The 21,455-nt window shown below is 42.3% G+C and overlaps 2 protein-coding genes across 4 annotated transcripts in view; both read right to left on the reverse strand.

Annotated features, from left to right (window-relative positions):
• Window positions 1-1,845, reverse strand: part of LOC121552817 (coiled-coil domain-containing protein 85C-A) — a 98,873-nt gene extending 97,028 nt beyond the window's left edge. For both annotated transcript variants that reach the window (XM_045211243.1, XM_045211242.1), the window contains exon 1: window positions 498-1,845. In XM_045211243.1, the coding sequence (XP_045067178.1) occupies window positions 498-1,215 (718 nt within the window). In that variant the 5' untranslated portion in view covers window positions 1,216-1,845. The remainder of the gene's footprint in view (window positions 1-497) is intronic.
• Window positions 1,846-3,141: 1,296 nt separating this feature from the next.
• Window positions 3,142-18,344, reverse strand: LOC121552816 (cholesterol 24-hydroxylase). 2 transcript variants are annotated; one of them, XM_041865871.2, is made up of 15 exons: window positions 18,079-18,344; window positions 17,752-17,829; window positions 17,567-17,648; window positions 17,281-17,354; window positions 16,968-17,054; window positions 16,715-16,853; window positions 16,323-16,436; window positions 16,055-16,217; window positions 9,520-9,582; window positions 9,316-9,388; window positions 9,136-9,220; window positions 8,441-8,551; window positions 4,483-4,571; window positions 3,738-3,804; window positions 3,142-3,561 (listed from the first exon to the last, which is right to left on the reverse strand). In XM_041865871.2, exons 1-15 carry the CDS (start codon window positions 18,225-18,227, stop codon window positions 3,406-3,408), a joined length of 1,530 nt encoding a protein of 509 aa, XP_041721805.1. In that variant the 5' UTR covers window positions 18,228-18,344; the 3' UTR covers window positions 3,142-3,405. The 2 variants fall into 2 exon arrangements, with proteins under 2 accessions (XP_041721805.1, XP_041721804.1); XM_041865870.2 differs by having other exon boundaries at window positions 9,520-9,585; window positions 18,079-18,343.
• Window positions 18,345-21,455: the final 3,111 nt, after the last annotated feature.

Below are 21,455 nucleotides of genomic sequence, written 5' to 3' on the forward strand. Positions count from 1 at the left end.
ATGTCTGTCTGAACGGTCTGTCTGTCTGAACAGTATGTCTGTCTGAACGGTCTGTCTGTCTGAACAGTCTGTCTGTCTGAACGGTCTGTCTGAACGGTCGGTCTGTCTGAACGGTCAGTCTGTCTGAACGGTCAGTCTGTCTGAACGGTCGGTCTGTCTGAAAGCCATATAGGGATGGCTCTGCTTTGTTAGTCCCTACTGGTGGTGGAACGTCTAATTCAAATCAAATCAAAGTACACAGTTTACAGAAGGTATTCGGTGCAGCGAAATGCTTACTTGCAAGCTCCCTCAACAATGCAGTACAAATATCAATATCAATAATAATGATTTCCACCTTCTCCTATGCATTTAACATCCCAGCTCAAGCCCGGCTGGTATGGACCACTGAGATGAGATGGCCTGTGGCCAGGTGTGTACAGGTGTGTGGACCGATGTAGGCCATAACAAGTGTATGGCCAGGTGTGGATTACAGGTGGATTACAGGTGTATAAACTTACCATTGAGTCCATTAGGGATGCTCCTGTGATGGTGTGGCGGTGACAGGTCATCCATGGACCTCCTCTGGAAGGTGCTACCCAGCTTGCCCTCCCTCTCCGTGGGCAGCTTGTGGTTGTGGCTGTGGTCGGGACTACCTGCGCTCCCGGTGCTGGAGGTACTACTCCCATCCCCGAAGTCGCGAACTATCCCTGTCCCGCCGTTCAGGTTGGTGAGGCTGGACTGGGAGTCTATGGAGCTCCGGGAACCGGCTCCGTTCCTCTCCTCATCCAGCATGAGGATGATCTCCTTCAGGTCCGTGTTCTCGCGCACCACCGTCTCCTGGTTGGCCTCGAGCTCTTTGAGCTTCAGCTGGTAGGTACCCACCTCCTTCCACATGGCGCTCGCGGAGTACCGGCCAAACCGCTGCCACTCCCGGGACAGCTTCTTGCCCTTCTGCCGGTCGTCGTCCAGGAAGCAGCAGAGCTCGCGGAGCTCGTTGTTGTCGTCCTGGAGCTTCAGGTTGATCTCCTTCAGGTTGCGGATCTCATGCAGGTGCACCTGCAGCCTCCGGTTAACGTCTTTCATCATGTTGCCGTGCTCGATCATCAGGTTCAACTTCTCGCTGTCCACCCTCCTTAGCCTGTTGACCAGCTGCTCCTTGCCCCATTGCAGCAGCTCTTCGTCCGATAGCTGATTCAGGTCTGGCTCCTTGGGTCCCTCGGACGGGTTTTTAGCCATGTCTCCCGCGGGTCTGTGCTCTCTCCTCGGTCCAATAACGGGACGGCAATAAGCTGGATGTTTAGGCTAAACTAGCCGAGTCTCAATTGCGAAATTGTATTGAAATGTGAATACATGATACGGAAATGATGCTAACCGTGGCACTTCGGATCGAAAAGTTCAATGAAACAAATTAAAATGGCAATGCAATGTTGGCTATGGCAACCATGCAGAAGACTCTGCACGCACAAGTCTTTCAAAAAAGCTCACTCGAATCTTTGCAATGATTCTTGGTATTTTTTTCATTCGTTCATAAATTTGGTCTGTATTGTGTAAAAACAAAATAAGCGAATGTTTACCGATCAAAACTCAATCACTCATCCCTCGCGCTGAGAACTGTCAGTAGAACCCTGAGCATTCCACTGCATGTGCAAATCGTGCTCTGCAGGTTCCACCGTGGAAGAAAAGAACGAAAATATCCACGAAAATAAATATATATTCAGCTACAAATCCAACAGAAATGTGCGCTTGGAAGGAAAAACAAACAATGAATAGCCCTATATTTACTATACCAGCATGTTGCCTTTCCGAGACAACCGAAACGAAAGCCTTTTACAACAGACGCTGTGCTCGAGCTCCTGCACGGTCCTCCCCGGCTTCCACAGACTGTAGTGTAGCGCAGACTCCGGTTTGAAATGGTTCAATAGGATCTCGGTCAAGACGGCCAATCAAGACGCAGGCAGGTAGCGAGATGGAGAGCGTGCCAACTCCATGCAATGAATGGGCCAGTAAGGAACTTCACACGTTATGAGAGGTGAAAACACATGAATTATCAATAGAATTAATACAAATGGGTCTGTTTTGAAAATAGCAATCGGGCAATTGAAATGGTCAGTTCCACTTGATTTGAGACAGGAATTGAAATTCAACAGAATAATTATAAAAATAGACCACTAGCTATTTTTATTTTTATTTTTTCTAAAACAACATTGTCAATGGTTCATTCTGAAAACTCCAGCATGATTACTTCTATCATTTCTATATGATCTGCTATAACTAGGCCTATAAACAGCATCATAATAAAGCACTGTCTTGCTTTTAGTCAACTGAATGCCATAGCCCTCTTAATTGCTATCCGCAAATGATGATAGCTTTAGTCTACACGTCCTTGCACTGGCATGTTGACCCAATTCAAACAATGGATACACCGTTTCCAAACTTTGGACTAATTAATGAAACATCAAAGTTGCGGCAACAGAGGACAGAAATATCACACTAGATTGACTTTTCACAATGTAACCCATCATAAAAATCTAAGTAGCGTTCTTCCACTTGCAATTCAGTCAACAGGTGTCTAAAATGACCCATCTAGACGTCACATGAGTGTGAACAAGAAAGGTGCAAAACATGAGAATGAATGTTCTTGGTTTGTCTGCAGGTTCACAGCGACTCCTCGTGGACAAAAGTATTCTAATCTTCTGGTGATGTTTGGTAAATTATTTTATTAAAATATAGTAAATGCTCTCCAACAGAGGCACTGTGGTAATGTTGCTTAGGAAATTCATCAAATAAGTTAATATATACTTTATAAAGCTCTTTATATTATGTGATAAATTGTATACTGCATAGTAACATCATGATAAGAGTGTATTAAGCAACAAGGAATCGGTCCAAATACAAACACTCCTATGTCAGGTCTGTCCTAGTCACTCTTCATCAAATAGAACCCTTATATTTAAGATATTATAAACTGGGTGGTTCGAGCCCTGAATGCTGATTGGCTGAAAGCCGTGGTATATCAGACCGTATACCACGGGTATGACAAAACATTTATTTTTAATCCTCTAATTACGTTGGTAACCAGTTTATAATAGCAATAAGGCACCTCGGGTGTTTGTGGTATATTGCCAATATAGCACAGCTAAGGGCTGTATCCAGGCACTCCGTGTTACGTCGTGGATAAGAACAGCCCTTAGCCATAGTATATTGGCCATATACGACACCCCCTCGGGCCTTATTGCTTCATTATATCAGTTCACCATTGATACAAAAAAATTAACATAATTGTTCAAAATCCATTTTCATTAAAAATAGCTAGATATTTTATAAAGCGCTTCATTGAAAGACAGAGGCCATTTGCTCCGCTAGGAACTATAAGGAATAAGACAAGTAAGTTATAGAGAAGTATGTCATGTTCAGGTCCCAGTCAGGTCAGGCTGCGGGTGTCTGTCCTCTGTGTTTGATGTTACACACCACTCCACTCTTTGGTCTCAAAGTCCCAGTGTCCAGGATGTCAAAGGACTGGCCAGGCAGCAGGCTGAAGTCAAACCTCTGGAGCAGCTTGGCCATCACTACCTTCGCCTCCATCTGTGAACAACAGATCTCTTTAAAAGGATGACAAATCTGGTGTTCTCAACTATTACAAATGTATATATTGGCGGCAGTAGTCCAGGAGTAATCTAACTAGGATGGATGATAGTACCAGCACAGAGCACTCCCAAATCAAGTTGTTTCAATGTATTTTCTATGGACAGTCTGCTCACCTGTGCGAAGCTCTGTCCCAGACATGAGCGTGGTCCCAGGGCGAAGGGGTAGTAGCAGTAATAGGGCCTTCAGGACAGAAACAAACACAACATGTCTGTTATTTACGCATCTGTTGCTCATTAAGAAAAACGAGATTTCAGTTTTGGGGGTGTGGTTCGATGTGGCAGTTACTGATGTTTGTCCCCCATGAGACACCATATGAACAAAGCCAGTATCCTCAGAATAGTCAGAATGAATCTAAGATAACTTTTTGTCGACAAGGTTGTATTAGCGCAATTTTACATCTAGCCAAGGTGTTTGGCGCTGTATTTCTCAAGTAAAAAATGTGCAACATGTTGTCTTATGTAAACAAAGTCCGATCCGCTGCGCTGCTGGGCAGGTCTGTCTCACTGTGTGATCTGCCGTACCATTGGATAGAGCGCAATCACCACAGCTGTTTATCCCGTGTTAGTGGGCAAGTGGGCATTGTCGAAATCAAAACCCAACACTCATGTAAGTAATAACGCACTCTTGTACAAAAATCTCACAAAACTCTGTTTTGGAAGATACTGACTTTATTACCAAAATTACCCTACTTGCACTTTTTAGTCAATTTTGGCACTAGAAGAAATGTTTCTGACTAATATCGACGTCACATATGCCATTTTCAACAAGAGAAGTTGATTCTCGAGTTCAGTTCTGCTTTAATCAATTAAAATGTTGTAATGAAACAATAAAACAATAAAAACGTATCAGGTGAATTACTTGGCAGCGTCTGGATGGAACCTCTCTGGGTCAAACTTCAGCGGGTCCTCAAAGAACTTATCCAACCTTCCACAGACATAGGAATTGAACTGTAAACAGACAAGATAGGGGCAAACATAAGTTGTAAGACAGTTTAGTAAATAAAATGAGTGCACCCACACCCAAAATAGTTAATGAGGTGTTCACTACACTGTTAAAATGAAGTGCTTTGTAACACCAAAACTAGTGGCAACTGGCTGCCACCAACTTGAAGGAGACGAAACCTTAACTTTGCCGGAGTACACCGCTAAATCAAATATTGTGCAACACCTTGTCAAGGACTGGGAGCATTAACAGTAAAGGTTGAAAACACTATTTTGGTGTTTCGAGTCCTGTCTATTGCAGAATTAGATCCCTTTGTCTGGTGTCTTTATATTTAACATTGTGTGATGTATTTGATCATTTGCCATTATACTGTATACCATTTTGGCAGGCATTGTCAAGCACAGCTTTCAAACCACCAGCACTAACTGGAGGTTGAACTGCAAGAACTGAGGACTCTGCACTGGCCTCTTCAACTGAAAATCCTGAATGTGGGAATGGGTGCTGTCCTCATTGAATGTCAAATTGCCTCATGGTTTTGATATCCGTTCATCATGATACATTACACCACATGGTACAACAAGCTTAATACCAATATAGAAATATAGTTTTCTTTCTTCAAACATGCATACAACATTGTGTGAAAGAATCATATTCTAAAAACGTTGAATTACCCACAATCCTTTAAAAACAGAGTCACGCGTCAAGATAGGAAATGCAAGGAGATTAAAACCAAAGACTTCCAATGGGTTCAATCACTATTGTCTCTCTCTTGGTTATCCTCATGAAAGATACTTACATTTTGAGCAACATATTAAAAGTTATATTTACATTATTTTGCTAAAATGAAAATAACAAATCATTGAAATGACTTGCATGAAAATAAAATAAAAAATGTTGGGGTTATTTTGACACATTATTGACACAGTTATGAAATGACAGAGTGGATACAGTTGATGTCGGAAGTTTACATACACTTAGGTTGGAGCCATTAAAACTAGTTTTTCAACCACTCCACACATTTCTTGTTAACAAATTATCGTTTTGGCAAGTCGGTTCGGACATCTACCGGTACTTTGTGCATGACACAAGTAATTTTTCCAACAATTGTTTACAGGCAGATTATTTCACTTATAATTCACTATCACAATTCCAGTGGGTCAGAAGTTTACATACACTAAGTTGACTTTGCCTTTAAATAGCTTGGAAAATTCCAGAAAATGATGTCATGGATTTAGAAGCTTCTGATAGGCCAATTGACATCATTTGAGTCAATTAGAGGTGTACCTGTGGATGTATTTCAAGGCCTACCTTCAAACTCAGTGCCTCTTTGCTTGACATCATGGGAAAATCAAAAGAAAACAGCCAAGACCTCAGAAAAAAAATTGTAGACCTCCACAAGTCTGGTTCATCCTTGGGAGCAATTTCCAAATGCCTAAAGGTACAACGTTCATCTGTACAAACAATAGCATGCAAGTATAAACACCATGGGACCACGCAGCCATCATACCGCTCAGGAAGGAGATGCGTTCTGTCTCCTAGAGATGAACGTACTTTGGTGCGGAAAGTGCAAATCAATCCCAGAACAACAGCAAAGGAACTTGCTGGAGGAAACAGGTACAAAAGTATCTATATCCACAGTAAAATGAGTCCTATATCAACATAACCTGAAAGGCCGCTCAGCAAGGAAGAAGCCACTGCTCCAAAACCGCCATAAAAAAGCCAGACTACGGTTTGCAACTGCACATGGGGACAAAGATCATACTTTTTGGAGAAATGTCCTCTGGTCTGATGAAAGAAAAATAGAACTGTTTGGCCATAATGACCATCGTTATGTTTGGAGGAAAAAGGGGGACGCTTGCAAGCCGAAGAACACCATCCCAGCCGTGAAGCACGGGGGTGGCAGCATCATGCTGTGGGGGTGCTTTGCTGCAGGAGGGACTGGTGCACTTCACAAAATAGATGGCATCATGAGGAAGGAAAATAATGTGGATATATTGAAGCAACATCTCAAGACATCAGTCAGGAAGTTAAAGCTTGGTCTCAAATGGGTCTTCCAAATGGACAATGACCCCAAGTATACTTCCAAAGTTGTGGCAAAATGGCTTAAGGACAACAAAGTCAAGATATTGGAGTGGCCATCACAAAGCCCTGACCTCAATCCTATAGAAAATGTGTGGGCAGAACTGAAAAAGCGTGTGCGAGCAAGGAGGCCTACAAACCTGACTCAGTTACACCAGCTCTGTCAGGAGGAATGGGCCAAAATTCACCCAACTTATTGTGGGAAGCTTGAGAAAGCTACCCGAAACGTTTGACCCAAGTTAAACAATTTAAAGGCATTGCTACCAAATACTAATTGAGTGTATGTAAACTTCAGACCCACTGGGAATGTGATGAAAGAAATAAAAGCTGAAATAAATCATTCTCTCTACTATTATTCTGACATTTCATATTCTTAAAATAATGTGGTGATTCTAACTGACCCAAGACAGGGAATTTTTACTAGGATTAAATGTCAGGAATTTTGAAAAACTGAGTTTAAATGTATTTGGCTAAGGTGTATGTAAACTTCCGACTTCAACTGTAGGTGGGAGCGGGGAATTTAACCCCGGTCTTCGGTGGGCAAGGGGTGACCTGTCTAAGTCTGGCGTGTTACTGCTAGACCAGGGGCTCTGCACGACTTACATTCATTTTTATGAAGTATATGCTTGTTTTTGTTTTTTGGTACATTTCAATTCACCCCAGTATTATTTCTTACAGTGTGGCTGCGTGGTTGAGTTGGTAAAATCTCAACAAAATGTATCTTCTTACTGCCCTCCCGTTTCCAACCTGTCTAAATAAAGTATTCAAAGAATAAAGGTGGAATTCCACCAAAAATATTCTCCATAGGCCCTTTTCATCAATCAATATTTAGGCTATAAACATTTGCATTTCTAAACCATTGATTGTATGAGCAACACAGTTTATGTGTTTTGATGCTGCGTTTTACATTCACTGAAACCCCAAAAAGTGTTTTCACAACACTCTCTTAAAAACATAAATATTCAGGTTGAAGAAACACTTTGGGTGTTTCAGAGTTCCTAAATTTCTGTTTTAAAACACATTCTGTGTATTTGTATTTGTATTTATTATGGATCCCTATTAGCTGCAGCCAAGGCAGCAGCTACTCTTCCTGGGGTCCAGCAAAATTAAGGCAGTTAAACAATTAAAAAAACATTACAATACATTCATAACAGATTTCACAACACATTAAGTGTGTGTGTGCTCAGGCCCCTACTCTACTATAACATATCTACAACACAAAATCCATGTGTACGTGTGTGTTTAGTGCGTATGTTATCCTGTGTTTGTATTCATGTGTCTGTGCCTATGTTTGTGTTGATTCACATTCCCCGCTGTTCCATAAGGTGTATTTTTATCTGTTTTTAAATCTAATTTTACTACTTGCATCAGTTACTTGATGTGGAATAGAGGTCCATGTAGTCATGGCTCTATGTAGTACTGTGCAGCTCCCACAGTCTGTTCTGGACTTGGGGACTATTAAAACACTTACATTGGGTTTACATTCAAACAGCCAGAGCTCAGCTTAGTTGCACTACTTTTCATGGTTTCATTACACAATCATGGTGTTTTGAGACTTTTTTTTTTTTTTTTACAGTGTAACAGAAAAAAAGTAAATTATAGAAAAATAAAAAATCTATCCACCAAATAATTGGGAGCACATTGAGGTATAAGCCATACTGGCTTGGACAAGGCTACTTAATTCCTTTACTACATTGAGGTACCAAAGCGTATCACATGTTAACACCACCACTAAACTTTGAGATATTAACATACAACAACACTCATCCACATTGATTTTGAGGTGACTACTCACGATGCATGTGACTCCTGCTGGGACGGGGATGCCGTTGATGACGATGTCGTTGGGGATGAAGCGAGAAGTGCCTGGTGCTGTAGGGTACAACCTTAGAGTCTCCTTCAAAACCTGACTGGGGAGATTATATTAATCAAACACAACATGCTGATTAACCATGTGAAGAGTTACCTGACCTGAGACTTGAACACTTGCGTTATCTCCCTGAGGTACATCCCACTGGGCACAGACAGTTCAATGTCTAGCTTTGATTTAGATTTGATTGAGTTGTCAACGTGAATTAAAAGTGAAATCAACAAAACATTTCACCATTTAAAAGTTGCGTGAAAAAAGACAAAATGCCCTTACGTTGATGTCTTTTTTCAAATCCAATCAGTTTCCCACGTTGATTCAACGTCATCACATAGATTATTTTAGTTGAAATGACATGGAAACAATGTTGACTGAACCAGTTTTTGCCCAGTGGGATGTAATGCCTAGGCTTTAGCTCAGCCAGCTAATGCAGTCTTTTACCATGCAGACGAACCGGGTTAACATCCAGTTGGTCACACAACTGCAGTTAATATAGTACAAGTATAGTTGAGATTGCGCCAACAGACATGGCAGCTCTGCTTCTAGCTCCTAAGCAACTTTGCAGTATTATACTTTTTTGTATAGTACTAGTAATTAGTAATGACAAGACAACACAAACAGACCTGGGACAGGTAGGTCATTTTCCCCAGGTCGTCAAAGCTGATTTCCTGTTTCATCCCGATGACATCATCCACTTCCTGCTTCACCCTGGAGAGGTCAGAGACACTCACAAACTCAACCAACCTGTTTTTAATACAGAAACTATCAATAACCAAAATAGAAATTATGAAAACAAGTCCTACTTTGTCAATATCTCTGGCAGCCTTCCCAGTTCCATAACTGCAAAAGCTAGTTGATTGGCTGTTGTCTCTTGCCCTGTCAAGATTAAAACAACAAAAGTACTGTCACTGTAGTTTCTTTAAATATCAATTGTGTGGGAAAAACTATATTACTAAGATGGATTCATAAAAAAAATAAAGAACAGCACTTGTTTCAGGGAGACGTACCCGCAATGAAGAACGTCACAAAGTTGTCCAGCATAACCTCCTCATCATCGTTTGCTATGTTTTCTTCTGAAATGATGGATATACAGTGGGGGAAAAAAGTATTTAGTCAACCACCAATTGTGCAAGTTCTCCCACTTAAAAAGATGAGAGAGGCCTGTAATTTTCATCATAGGTACACGTCAACTATGACAGACAAAATGAGAAGAAAAAAATCCAGAAAATCACATTGTAGGATTTTTAATGAATTTATTTGCAAATTATGGTGGAAAATAAGTATTTGGTCAATAACAAAAGTTTCTCAATACTTTGTTATATACCCTTTGTTGGCAATGACACAGGTCAAACGTTTTCTGTAAGTCTTCACAAGGTTTTCACACATTGTTGCTGGTATTTTGGCCCATTCCTCCATGCAGATCTCCTCTAGAGCAGTGATGTTTTGGGGCTGTCGCTGGGCAACACGGACTTTCAACTCCCTCCAAAGATTTTCTATGGAGTTGAGATCTGGAGACTGGCTAGGCCACTCCAGGACCTTGAAATGCTTCTTACGAAGCCACTCCTTCGTTGCCCGGGCGGTGTGTTTGGGATCATTGTCATGCTGAAAGACCCAGCCACGTTTCATCTTCAATGCCCTTGCTGATGGAAGGAGGTTTTCACTCATAATCTCACGATACATGGCCCCATTCATTCTTTCCTTTACACGGATCAGTCGTCCTGGTCCCTTTGCAGAAAAACAGCCCCAAAGCATGATGTTTCCACCCCCATGCTTCACAGTAGGTATGGTGTTCTTTGGATGCAACTCAGCATTCTTTGTCCTCCAAACACGACGAGTTGAGTTTTTACCAAAAAGTTCTATTTTGGTTTCATCTGACCATATGACATTCTCCCAATCCTCTTCTGGATCATCCAAATGCATTCTAGCAAACTTCAGACGGGCCTGGACATGTACTGGCTTAAGCAGGGGGACACGTCTTGCACTGCAGGATTTGAGTCCCTGGCGGCGTAGTGTGTTACTGATGGTAGGCTTTGTTACTTTGGTCCCAGCTCTCTGCAGGTCATTCACTAGGTCCCCCCGTGTGGTTCCGGGATTTTGCTAACCGTTCTTGTGATCATTTTGACCCACGGGGTGAGATCTTGCGTGGAGCCCCAGATCGAGGGAGATTATCAGTGGTCTTGTATGTCTTCCATTTCCTAATAATTGCTCCCACAGTTGATTTCTTCAAACCAAGCTGCTTACCTATTGCAGATTCAGTCTTCCCAGCCTGGTGCAGGTCTACAATTTTGTTTCTGGTGTCCTTTGACAGCTCTTTGGTCTTGGCCATAGTGGACTTTGGAGTGTGACTGTTTGAGGTTGTGGACAGGTGTCTTTTATACTGATAACAAGTTCAAACAGGTGCCATTAATACAGGTAACGAGTGGAGGACAGAGGAGCCTCTTAAAAAAGAAGTTACAGGTATGTGAGAGCCAGAAATCTTGCTTGTTTGTAGGTGACCAAATACTTATTTTCCACCATAATTTGCAAATAAATTCATAAAAAATCCTACAATGTGATTTTCTGGATTTCTTTTTCTCATTTTGTCTGTCATAGTTTATGTGTACCTATGATGAAAATTACAGGCCTCTCTCATCTTTTGAAGTGGGAGAACTTGCACAATTGGTGGCTGACTAAATACTTTTTTCCAGAAAATCACATTGTATGATTTTTAAGTAATTAATTTGCATTTTATTGCATGACATAAGTATTTGATCACCTACCAACCAGTAAGAATTCCGGCTCTCACAGACCTGTTAGTTTTTCTTTATGAAGCCCTCCTGTTCTCCACTCATTACCTGTATTAACTGCACCTGTTTGAACTCGTTACCTGTATAAACGACACCTGTCCACACACTCAATCAAACAGACTCCAACCTCTCCACAATGGCCAAGACCAGAGAGCTGTGTAAGGACATCAGGGATAAAATTGTAGACCTGCACAAGGCTGGGATGGGCTACAGGACAATAGGCAATCAGCTTGGTGAGAAGGCAACAACTGTTGGCGCAATTATTAGAAAATGGAAGAAGTTCAAGATGACGGTCAATCACCCTCGGTCTGGGGCTCCATGCAAGATATCACCTGGTGGGGCATCAATGATCATGAGGAAGGTGAGGGATCAGCCCAGAACTACACGGCAGGACCTGGTCAATGACCTGAAAAGAGCTGGGACCACAGTCTCAAAGAAAACCATTAGTAACACACTACGCCGTCATGGATTAAAATCCTGCAGCACACGCAAGGTCCCCCTGCTCAAGTCAGCGCATGTCCAGGCCCATCTGAAGTTTGCCAATGATCCTCTGGATGATCCAGAGGAGGAATGGGAGAAGGTAATGTGGTCTGATGAGACAAAAATATAGCTTTTTGGTCTAAACTCCACTCGCCATGTTTGGAGGAAGAAGAAGGATGAGTACAACCCCAAGAACACCATCCCAACCGTGAAGCATGGAGGTGGAAACATCATTCTTTGGGGATGCTTTTCTGCAAAGGGGACAGGACGACTGCACCGTATTGAGGGGAGGATGGATGGGGCCATGTATCGCGAGATCTTGGCCAACAACCTCCTTCCCTCAGTAAGAGCATTGAAGATGGGTCGTGGCTGAGTCTTCCAGCATGACAATGACCCGAAACACACAGCCAGGGTAACTAAGGAGTGGCTCCGTAAGAAGCATCTCAAGGTCCTGGAGTGGCCTAGCCAGTCTCCAGACCTGAACCCAATAGAAAATATTTGCAGGGAGCTGAAAGTCCGTATTGCCCAGCGACAGCCCCGAAACCTGAAGGATCTGGAGAAGGTCTGTATGGAGGAGTGGGCCAAAATCCCTGCTACAGTGTGTGCAAACCTGGTCAAGACCTACAGGAAACGTATGATCTCTGTAATTGCAAACAAAGGTTTCTGTACCAAATATTAAGTTCTGCTTTTCTGATGTATCAAATACTTATGTCATGCAATAAAATGCAAATTAATTACTTAAAAATCATAAAATATGATTTTCTGGATTTTTGTTTTAGATTCCGTCTCTCACAGTTGAAGTGTACCTATGATAAAAATTACAGACCTCTACATGCTTTGTAAGTAGGAAAACCTGCAACATCGGCAGTGTATCAAATACTTGTTCTCCCCACTGTATATCAGTTTACAGCATTGAGACAATAGTGCTACTCAAATAAAATAAAATAAAATTGTATTTGTCACATACACGTGTTTAGCAGATGTTATAGCGGGTGTAGCGAAATGCTTGTGCTTCTAGCTACGACAGTGCAGTAATATCTAACAATTTCACAACATATACCCAATACACACAAAACTAGTCAGGAATGGAATTTAAGAATATATACATATATGGACAAGCAATGACAGAGCGGCATGGACTAAGATACAGTAGAATATTATAGAATAGAATGCAGTATATACATATGAGATGAGTAGCGCAAGATATGTAAACATTATTAAAGTGACTAGTGTTCCAATTCTTAAAGTGGCCAGTGATTTCAATAGGCAGCAGCAGCCTCTAATGTGCTAGTGATGGCTATTTAACAGTCTGATGGCCTTGAGATAGAAGCTGTTTATCCATTCTCTCGGTCCTAGCTTTGATGCACCTGTACTGACCTCGCCTTCTGGATGAAAGCGGGATGAACTGAACAGGCAGTGGCTCGGGTGGTTGATGTCCTTGATGATCTTTTTGTCTTTCCTGTGACATCGGGTGCTGTAGTTGTCTTGGAGGGCAGGTAGTTTGCCCCCGGTAATGCGTTCGGCAGACCGCACCACCCTCTGGTGAGCCCTGCGGTTGCGGGCGGTGCAGTTGCTGTACCAGGCGGTGATACAGCCCGACATGATGCTCTCAATTGTGCATCTATAAAAGTTTGTGATGGTTTTAGGTGCCAAGCCGAATTTCTTCAGCCTCCTGAGGTTGAAGAGGCTCTGTTGGGCCTTCTTCACCACACTGTCTGCGTGGGTGGACCATTTCAGTATGTCAGTGATGTGTACGCCAAGGAACTTGAAGCTTTCCACCTTCTCCACTGCGGTCCCGTCGATGTGGACAGGGGGGTGCACCCTCTACTGTTTCCTGAAGTCCACGATCATCTCCTTTGTTTTGTTGACGTTGAGTGAGAGGTTATTTTCCTGCCACCACACTCCCTGAGCCCTCACCTCCTCCCTGTAGGCGGTCTCGTCATTGTTGGTAATCAAGCCTACTACTGTTGTGTTGTCTGCAAACTTGATGATTGAGTTGGAGGCGTGCTTGGCCACGCAGTCATTGGTGAACAGGGAGTACAGGAGGGGGCTGAGCACGCACACTTGTGGGGCCCCAGTGTTGAGGATCAGCGAAGTGGAGATGTTGTTTCCTACCTTCACCACCTGGGGACGGTCCATCAGGAAGTCCAGGACCCAGTTGCACAGGGCGGGGTTCAGACCCAGGGCCTCGAGCTTGATGATGAGCTTGGAGGGTACTATGGTGTTGAATGCTGAGCTATAGTCAATGAACAGCAATCTTACATAGGTATTCCTCTTGTCCAGATGGGATAGGGCAGTGTGCAGTGTGATGGCGATTGCATCGTCTGTGGACCTATTGGGGCGGTAAGCAAATTGAAGTGGGTCTAAGGTGACAGGTAAGGTAGAGGTGATATGATCCTTGACTAGTCTCTCAAAGCACTTCATGATGACAGAGGTGAGTGCTACAGGGCGATAGTCATTTAGTTCAGTTACCTTTGCTTTCTTGGGTACAGGAACAATGGTGGCCATCTTGAAGCATTACATTTTTCATTTTAGTCATTTAGCAGACGGTCTTATCCAGAGCGACTTACAGGAGCAATTAGGGTTAAGTGCCTTGCTTAAGGGCACATCGACAGATTTTTCACCTAGGCGGCTCGGGGATTAGAACCAGCAACCTTTCGGTTACTGGCACAACGCTCTTACCCACTACGCTACCTGCCGCCCTAGCATGTGGGAACAGCAGACTGGGAAAGGGAGAGATTGAATATGTCCATAAACACACCAGCCAGCTGGTCTGCGCATGCTCTGAGGACGCGGCTTGCAATGCAGTCTGGGCCGGCAGCCTTGAGGGGGTTAACATGCTTAAATGTCTTAATCACGTCGGCCACAGAGAAGGAGAGGCCACAGTCCTTGGTAGTGGGCCTCGTCAGAGGCACTGTGTTATCCTCAAAGCGGGCGAAGAAGGTGTTTAGCTTGTCTGGAAGCGAGACGTCTGTGTCGGCGATGTGGCTGGTTTTCCTTTTGTAGTCCGTGATTGTCTGTAGACCCTGCCACATATGTCTCGTGTCTGAGCTGTTGAATTGCGACTCCACTTTGTCTCTATACTGATGTTTTGCCAGTTTAATTGCCTTGCGGAGTGAGTAGCTACACTGGTTGTATTCTGCCATATTCCCAGTCACCTTGCCATGGTTGATCAAAAAAAGTATTTTATTTTGCCTCTTGGGCCCCCTTAGGGGCTTAGGCCCAACCCCTATACTCGCAGCTTATTTATTTATATTTTTTATTAAGCAGTTACCCAATCAAGGCAGGGCCCCCCAGTTACCCATGTGTACCCCCTACCTTCTCTCCTCCCCCATCTCCTCCTCTCATTGAGAGCGGACTCCTGAAAACCTCCTGTGGTTGGCCGATTCAGTAAAACAAAAAAAATTATGTACTATATTCACTGAACAAAAATTTTAATGCAACATGTAAAGTGTTGGTCCCATGTTTCATGAGCTGAAATAAAATATCCCAGACATTTTCCATACGCACAAAAAGCTTATTTCTCTCAAATGTTCATTGCATGATCATTACACAGGTGCAACTTGTGCTGGGGACAAAAAACGCCGCTCTAAAATGTGCAGTTTTGTCACAAAACACAATGCCACAGATGTCTCAAGTTTTGAGGGAGCGTGCAATTGGCATGCTGACTGCAGGGATGTTCACCAGAGTTGTTGCCAGCTGCTACCATAAGCCGCCTCCAACGTTGTTTCAGAGAATTTGGCAGTACGTTCAACTGGCCTCACAACCGGAGACCACGTGTATGGCGTCGTATGGGCGAGCTGTTTGCTGATGTCAACACTTTGAACAGAGTGCCCCAAGGTGGCGGTGGGGTTATGGTATGGGCAGACATAAGCTATGGACAACAACTCAGCAAAATCTTAGGAATTGTTGCGTTTGAATTTTTGTTCAGTATATATAATATATACGGTATATATTTCAATTTATTTGTTGAAAATATCATAATTTTTTATTTATTTTTGCTGCCTCTTGGGCGGCCCACCATGGGCCTGGGCCCAGGGGCTTAAGCCCCGGTAAACCCCTGCATTAATCCAGCCCTGCTGCTACTGAACCTCATCAATATCATGACTGTTTTAGCAAGCACTTGTCTCACCACAGGTTTTACTTGTTTTACCACCGGTAAAAGGTCTCCAATGTTAGCCTGGTCCCAGATCTGTTTGTGCCGTCTTGTCATGAACAGTGGCAGGAGTTGGCAAGACAGAACAAACAGATCTGTGATCAGGCTACTACAACATGCCTTTGCCAGCCGTCTTGAGGATCTGTGTGAGGATGTCTTTTGGAACGTCCTCGCCATTTTGGACGGCCATTTTCCTCTCGTTGATCCACTGCCTGCCTGTCGAACGCAGCAGATGAACAGACTCTTTCACCTCGTTGATGAACTTCTTGTTCTTTGGGTAGAGCTACAGATGTAGGATCTTAATTTGATTACTCTTTTTCGTTGATGAGAATTCAATAAGCCATCGTTCTTGAGAAGCATCACTAACATACTTTATGTAACTATTTACCTGGAAGGTGGAGTCTCTGAGATAGTGGACCATTCCCTTCAGACACATCTCTATGGCGTTGGGGAATGGAGTGTCACTCTCCTTCAGTAGATCCAGCTCCACTCCAAACGCCACCTACAGATGATATAAAAACAGAGGATTGACAACTTCTTACAACATGATAAGGTAAAACTCCTGGTTCTAGTTATGCTAATTGTAGCTAGCACATTGGCTTGCTTAGACTAAATTGTATATAGCTTAGGTAATGAGTGTGTTATCAGTTGTCATAAGCAAAATACAGCCTGTTATGACTATTTTATTGTCATATATAGAAACAAATGTAGCTTTATAACAGAAATAATAAAGTGTAAGGGCAGTGTGGTGATCTGAGGGGAACAGGAAGTGACTGTTACCTTAGTGATGACATCCAATGTCACACGGTTGAACATGTGGTGCATGTTGGCAGCTGTGTTGTTGTCAGCCATGTCCGCCAGTTTATCCATCAGGTTCTCTGCCCTCTCGTTGAACGCACCCATCTGACCCCGCAGGTACCTAGCAATACACAGCAATGATGGATGGATGGATGAACAGATGGATGGCTGGATGGATTGCTCAATGGAGTGATCAACTGATTATTACATCATGTGAAATGGATAAGTGACTTACAGACTGCTGAAGGCAGGGTCCATTATTCTTCGCTGTTTGTACCACACATCATGATTCTGTGCTGTGACCAGGCCACTTCCCAAAAACCTATGGAGAAGAAGGACAACAGAGTATTTACCCTAACACTGAATCAACTGACCAGTGACCAAGTTGTCCTGTTTGAATGTCTATATGCTGTGTAGGCTATGCATGCGATAACCAGCATTAGGAGGGATTGTATTGAAATAGTTTGTACTGACCAAAACGTTGACACAATAAGTAGTAGTAGGAAGTATATTTCGATAACATTAATAATACAATACTGAGGACTCACCTCTGTCCAAACAGGTTGAAGAGACGCTTGTAGACCAGTGAGTCTTTGGGGTACTTTGGTGACATCAGGACTTCCTGTGGAGACAAAGCAAAGTGTGAGTTTGGTTTGAAGGGGGAATTGAGGAAATGGGTTATTTTACAGCACTTTCATTTCAGAAATTAACATGCTAAAATTTAGAATTACATTATTCTCAGTTAACCAAGAACTAAAATCTTGCTTAATTTGGTCAGATGTTTACGTAGTCTGTCCATCAGAGATCATAATTATAGTAATTTCCCAGGTTTACCTTGGTGGTATCAGGACAGGTGACACACAGCATCACAACATGCAACCCATTAATACGGTACACAGGTCCATATGTCTCAGACCTGTCAAAGATACAATAGATCTTTATTGTCGCAGGATTCACAACACCTGATTCAATGTGTGTGCGTCTGTGTGTGACCACTGCTGCTCCAGCGTTCAACTCACCATTCCAGGAATTTGTCGTGTGTAACTCGACCATTGCTCATCTCACGCAGAATGGTTGGGGAATGTCCAAATATAAAACTGGGGGAGAACAAGAGACGGTTTAATCCATAACTGGAAAATAAGGATGTTATGACATGAGAGATACTTTCACCTTGTGAAAATGAAAAAGACAGGTGAAACAGCGACCCTAGCAGCTGTTGAGGTTAACTTTCACCTAGTTCCTTATCAACAAATCTGATGCATTATGTTGTCACTCAATATAGTTGAAACTAACATTTAGCTACAGCGTTTTAAAAGAAATATTCAAGTTACATAATACTGACTCACCTATCCCTTGGTGGTCCCGGTATGTGATCATATTTCAGATGAATATATTTTATGTAAAGACAAAAAATGAGAAACGCGATCAAAATCAAACCAAGCAGGCATATAATCAAATAACCGATCCAACTTGCAATCAAATGAAAAAGTGCCATATTGCCGAAGACTAGATAGCTCGCGGTGACCGTGCAAACCAGTTATGTGGTCGTTTTTTTTTGACGGATTTTTGTCACATATGGTTCTAGCAGCAGAGAGGAAGAGTCGAAGCGAGAGGGTTTACTCCGCCCAAAATCGGATCATTAATTATTATGGAGTGGCTGCGATTCCGGATATTCTGGAACCCGATTTGCCGTGACTATTGATACAGAGATTTGTGCGCATGAGCGGTAGCTGCTATCCACACCTGTTTACGTAGCTTCTGCTCAGTGTTCCCTGTTTCGGGCTGCGTAGGACATTTTACTGGCCAGAGGTTGAACAGGTAGCCTACTTGTTCGGTACTTGCATGATCATTTAGTGGTTAAAGTGCAGATTGTTTTTTGCCCCATTGCAAAACTTTTTTCAGGAATTCTGGCTAGTGGCTACGATATGGCAGCAACTGTGAATATTAGCCTACATCACCATACAAAACGCAGATTGTTTTTGCTAGGGACTGCGTCCTGCTTGTTCAACCGCAATATCATTTACAACAGACAGAGAAGGTTGTATAGTCTTCAATAAAAATGTTCGTTCAAATTGCTGCAGGTTTTTATTTATTTCAGCTGTTCAGAAATATTAGGCAGAGATAGGCTACATTATCATGGTTCAGAAGAGGGTGAGTAAAGAGAGAAATGTAAAGGGAGGTGGAGTGTGAGCAGTCGCTACATAGTGTGTAAAATTATTAATGTCTACATTCGTTTTTGACACATTTACTCTATTGCAGACATCTTAATGCATACTTTTAAATTATATTATTTTAGCTTAACATAATAAATAAATAAATAAATAAATATATGGGCCAGGAGAAACTGTAATCCATGGTTCAGTTTTATTTAAACAGCCTCTACAAACTTTAGCTAACCACAAGCTAACAATCAATGGAAGTGATGGGGGTGTGTGAGCATGTTTTTTTTATTTTATTTTTATGGCCAAATCACCTTTAAATAACATCAAACCAAATATGGAGTTGATTTGAATTGATTTCAGGTGATTTGGACATTAATTCAAATCTTGGTAGTGTTACCAGTAGTTAATTACTGTTTTACCATGTAGCGATGTGGCTAACTAGTGGAACTACACAGTACGTTTTTTGCAAAAAGAGAAGAAAATATGGGTGAAATATAGAATTTCCTTTATTTTTCAGCATCATACCTTCCTAATTCTCATTTGAAACATAGTTTTTTGTGTTTAGTAGGCTACATTTCACATACTGTTAACACTTGACCCCAGAGTGAACTGTTCTTTCAGATTTCAGATTTAGATATGATAATTTTTCCTGAAGTAGCTTGGATGTAGTAAACAACTTTTTCAAAGTAGCTTCAGTTACCTCCCGAGTGGCGCAGTGGTCTAAGGCACTGCATTGCAGTGCTAGCTGTGCCACTAGAGATCCTGGTTCGAATCCAGGCTCTGTCGTAGCCGGCCGCGACCGGGAGACCCATGGGGCGGCGCACAATTGGCCCAGGGTATGGGAGGGAATGGCCGGCAGGGATGTAGCTCAGTTGGTAGAGCATGGCGTTTGCAACGCCAGGGTTGTGGGTTCGATTCCCATGGGGGGCCAGTATGAAAAAAATTAAAAATAATGTATGCTCTGGATAAGAGCGTCTGCTAAATGACTTAAATGTAAAAATTTTCTTGAAGGGATACGTCGGGATTTTGACAATGTGGAAGTTAGAGGTAGTTTTGCGAGCCATTGCTAACTAGCATTAGCGCAATGACTGGAAGTCTATAGGTATCTATGCTAGAATCCCTTTAAGGGTAGTTTTAGTGTAGCTTAACTTCTTCTAGTGTGAAGTAATTGGTCGTTTGGTAAACTATGATTTCAGAGTAGCTTCCTCAACACTGTCATTCAGCAGCTGAGAGATGGATGACATTGTTTCACACTTCATCTCAAGTTGCTCTTAAAGGAGTAGTTCACTATTTTACAACTTGATGTTAGATGGTTCCTCACCCTGAAAGTAGTCTATGGGCCAGGAGAAACTGTAATCCATGGTTCAGTTTTCTTCAACAGCCACTACAAACTTCAGCTAACTTTAGCCACCATAAGCTAACAATCAATGGAAGTGATGGGGTCATGTGAGCATGTTTAGTTATTTTTAAAAATTGCCAAATCACCTTTAAGTAACATTAAACCAAATATGGACTTTATTTGAATTGATTTCAGGTGATTTGACATAATTAAAAAAAAAACATGCTCAAATGCCCCCATCACTTCCATTGATTGTTAGCTTGTGGTGGCTAATGTTAGCTGAAGTTTGTAGTGGCCATGTAGCAAATTATTAGGGTGAGGCACATGGGCTACTAACAGCTTACTACACAACATACACTTAGTATTACTTTCTTACCTACAGACAGTATACATATTTCCCTGGCATATTACATAATTTATGCAGCAACATACAATACATTTTTAGACTCACCTTGTTGTGCTGTGCCCACTTGAACAGGAAGGTGGCGCGGCGGTCCTTCGTGGGCAAATTTTGTCATCCAAATTTGTCATCAAAGTCTGGCATTCTCTGGATTTATGATGCTTTCAAGACAACTGAGAACTTGGGGGAAAAAACAAGGTCGAATCATGACGTCAGTGATCTTCAGGTCGGAGCTCTAGAAAGAGGCCAGAGTTCCCGACTTGCAATTCCGAGTTGGATGACCGTTCAAAATGTATTTTCCCAGTCGGAGCTTGTTTCTTTCCATGTTCCCAGTTGTCTTGAACTCACTGAAGTCAGATTTCCCAGTTCCAAGTTTCCAGTTGTTTTGAGCACGGCAGAAGTCATGCTGGATTGAAAGCATGGCCAATGTTGAAGGTTTATCCTTTTAAGCTTGGAAAAGAGAACCTTAAACCCGGACTTGGGACCACACACCCACTCCACTGAAAAGCAGGCTAGTGATTGCTTTGCAATGCTTGCAGTTAGCCACTGATTCCTTCCAAACCACTCATTGGTGAATTTGCGATTTCCAACTTGTTGAGTAATGTTTATGTCCAATGGCCGATGAGCACCGATACCTTTTATCTATAATTTATTTTCATTATTTCTCTTCATATGACAATGATTTATGTCTAAAAAATATGTACCGTGATGGTAATGACAGAGTGTTGTGGTAATGACTTAGCGTTGTGGTAATGACTTAGTGTTGTGGTAATGACTTAGCGTTGTGGTAATGACAGAGTGTGGTGGAAATTACATTTCATA

The sequence above is a fragment of the Coregonus clupeaformis genome, chromosome 36 (assembly GCF_020615455.1).
Source record: "Coregonus clupeaformis isolate EN_2021a chromosome 36, ASM2061545v1, whole genome shotgun sequence".
Classification (NCBI taxonomy): Eukaryota; Metazoa; Chordata; class Actinopteri; order Salmoniformes; family Salmonidae; genus Coregonus; species Coregonus clupeaformis.

Excerpts from the sequence above, each read along its gene's own strand:
- LOC121552816 (XM_041865870.2), bottom strand. The coding sequence starts at position 18,227 with ATGGCACTTTTTCATTTGATTGCAAGTTGGATCGGTTATTTGATTATA. Across the intron at positions 9,389-9,519 it reads TGTGACGTTCTTCATTGCGG|GGCAAGAGACAACAGCCAAT; the intron begins GTACGTCTCCCT and ends TAATCTTGACAG. Across the intron at positions 8,552-9,135 it reads AAATGACCTACCTGTCCCAG|GTTTTGAAGGAGACTCTAAG; the intron begins GTCTGTTTGTGT and ends CTCCCCAGTCAG.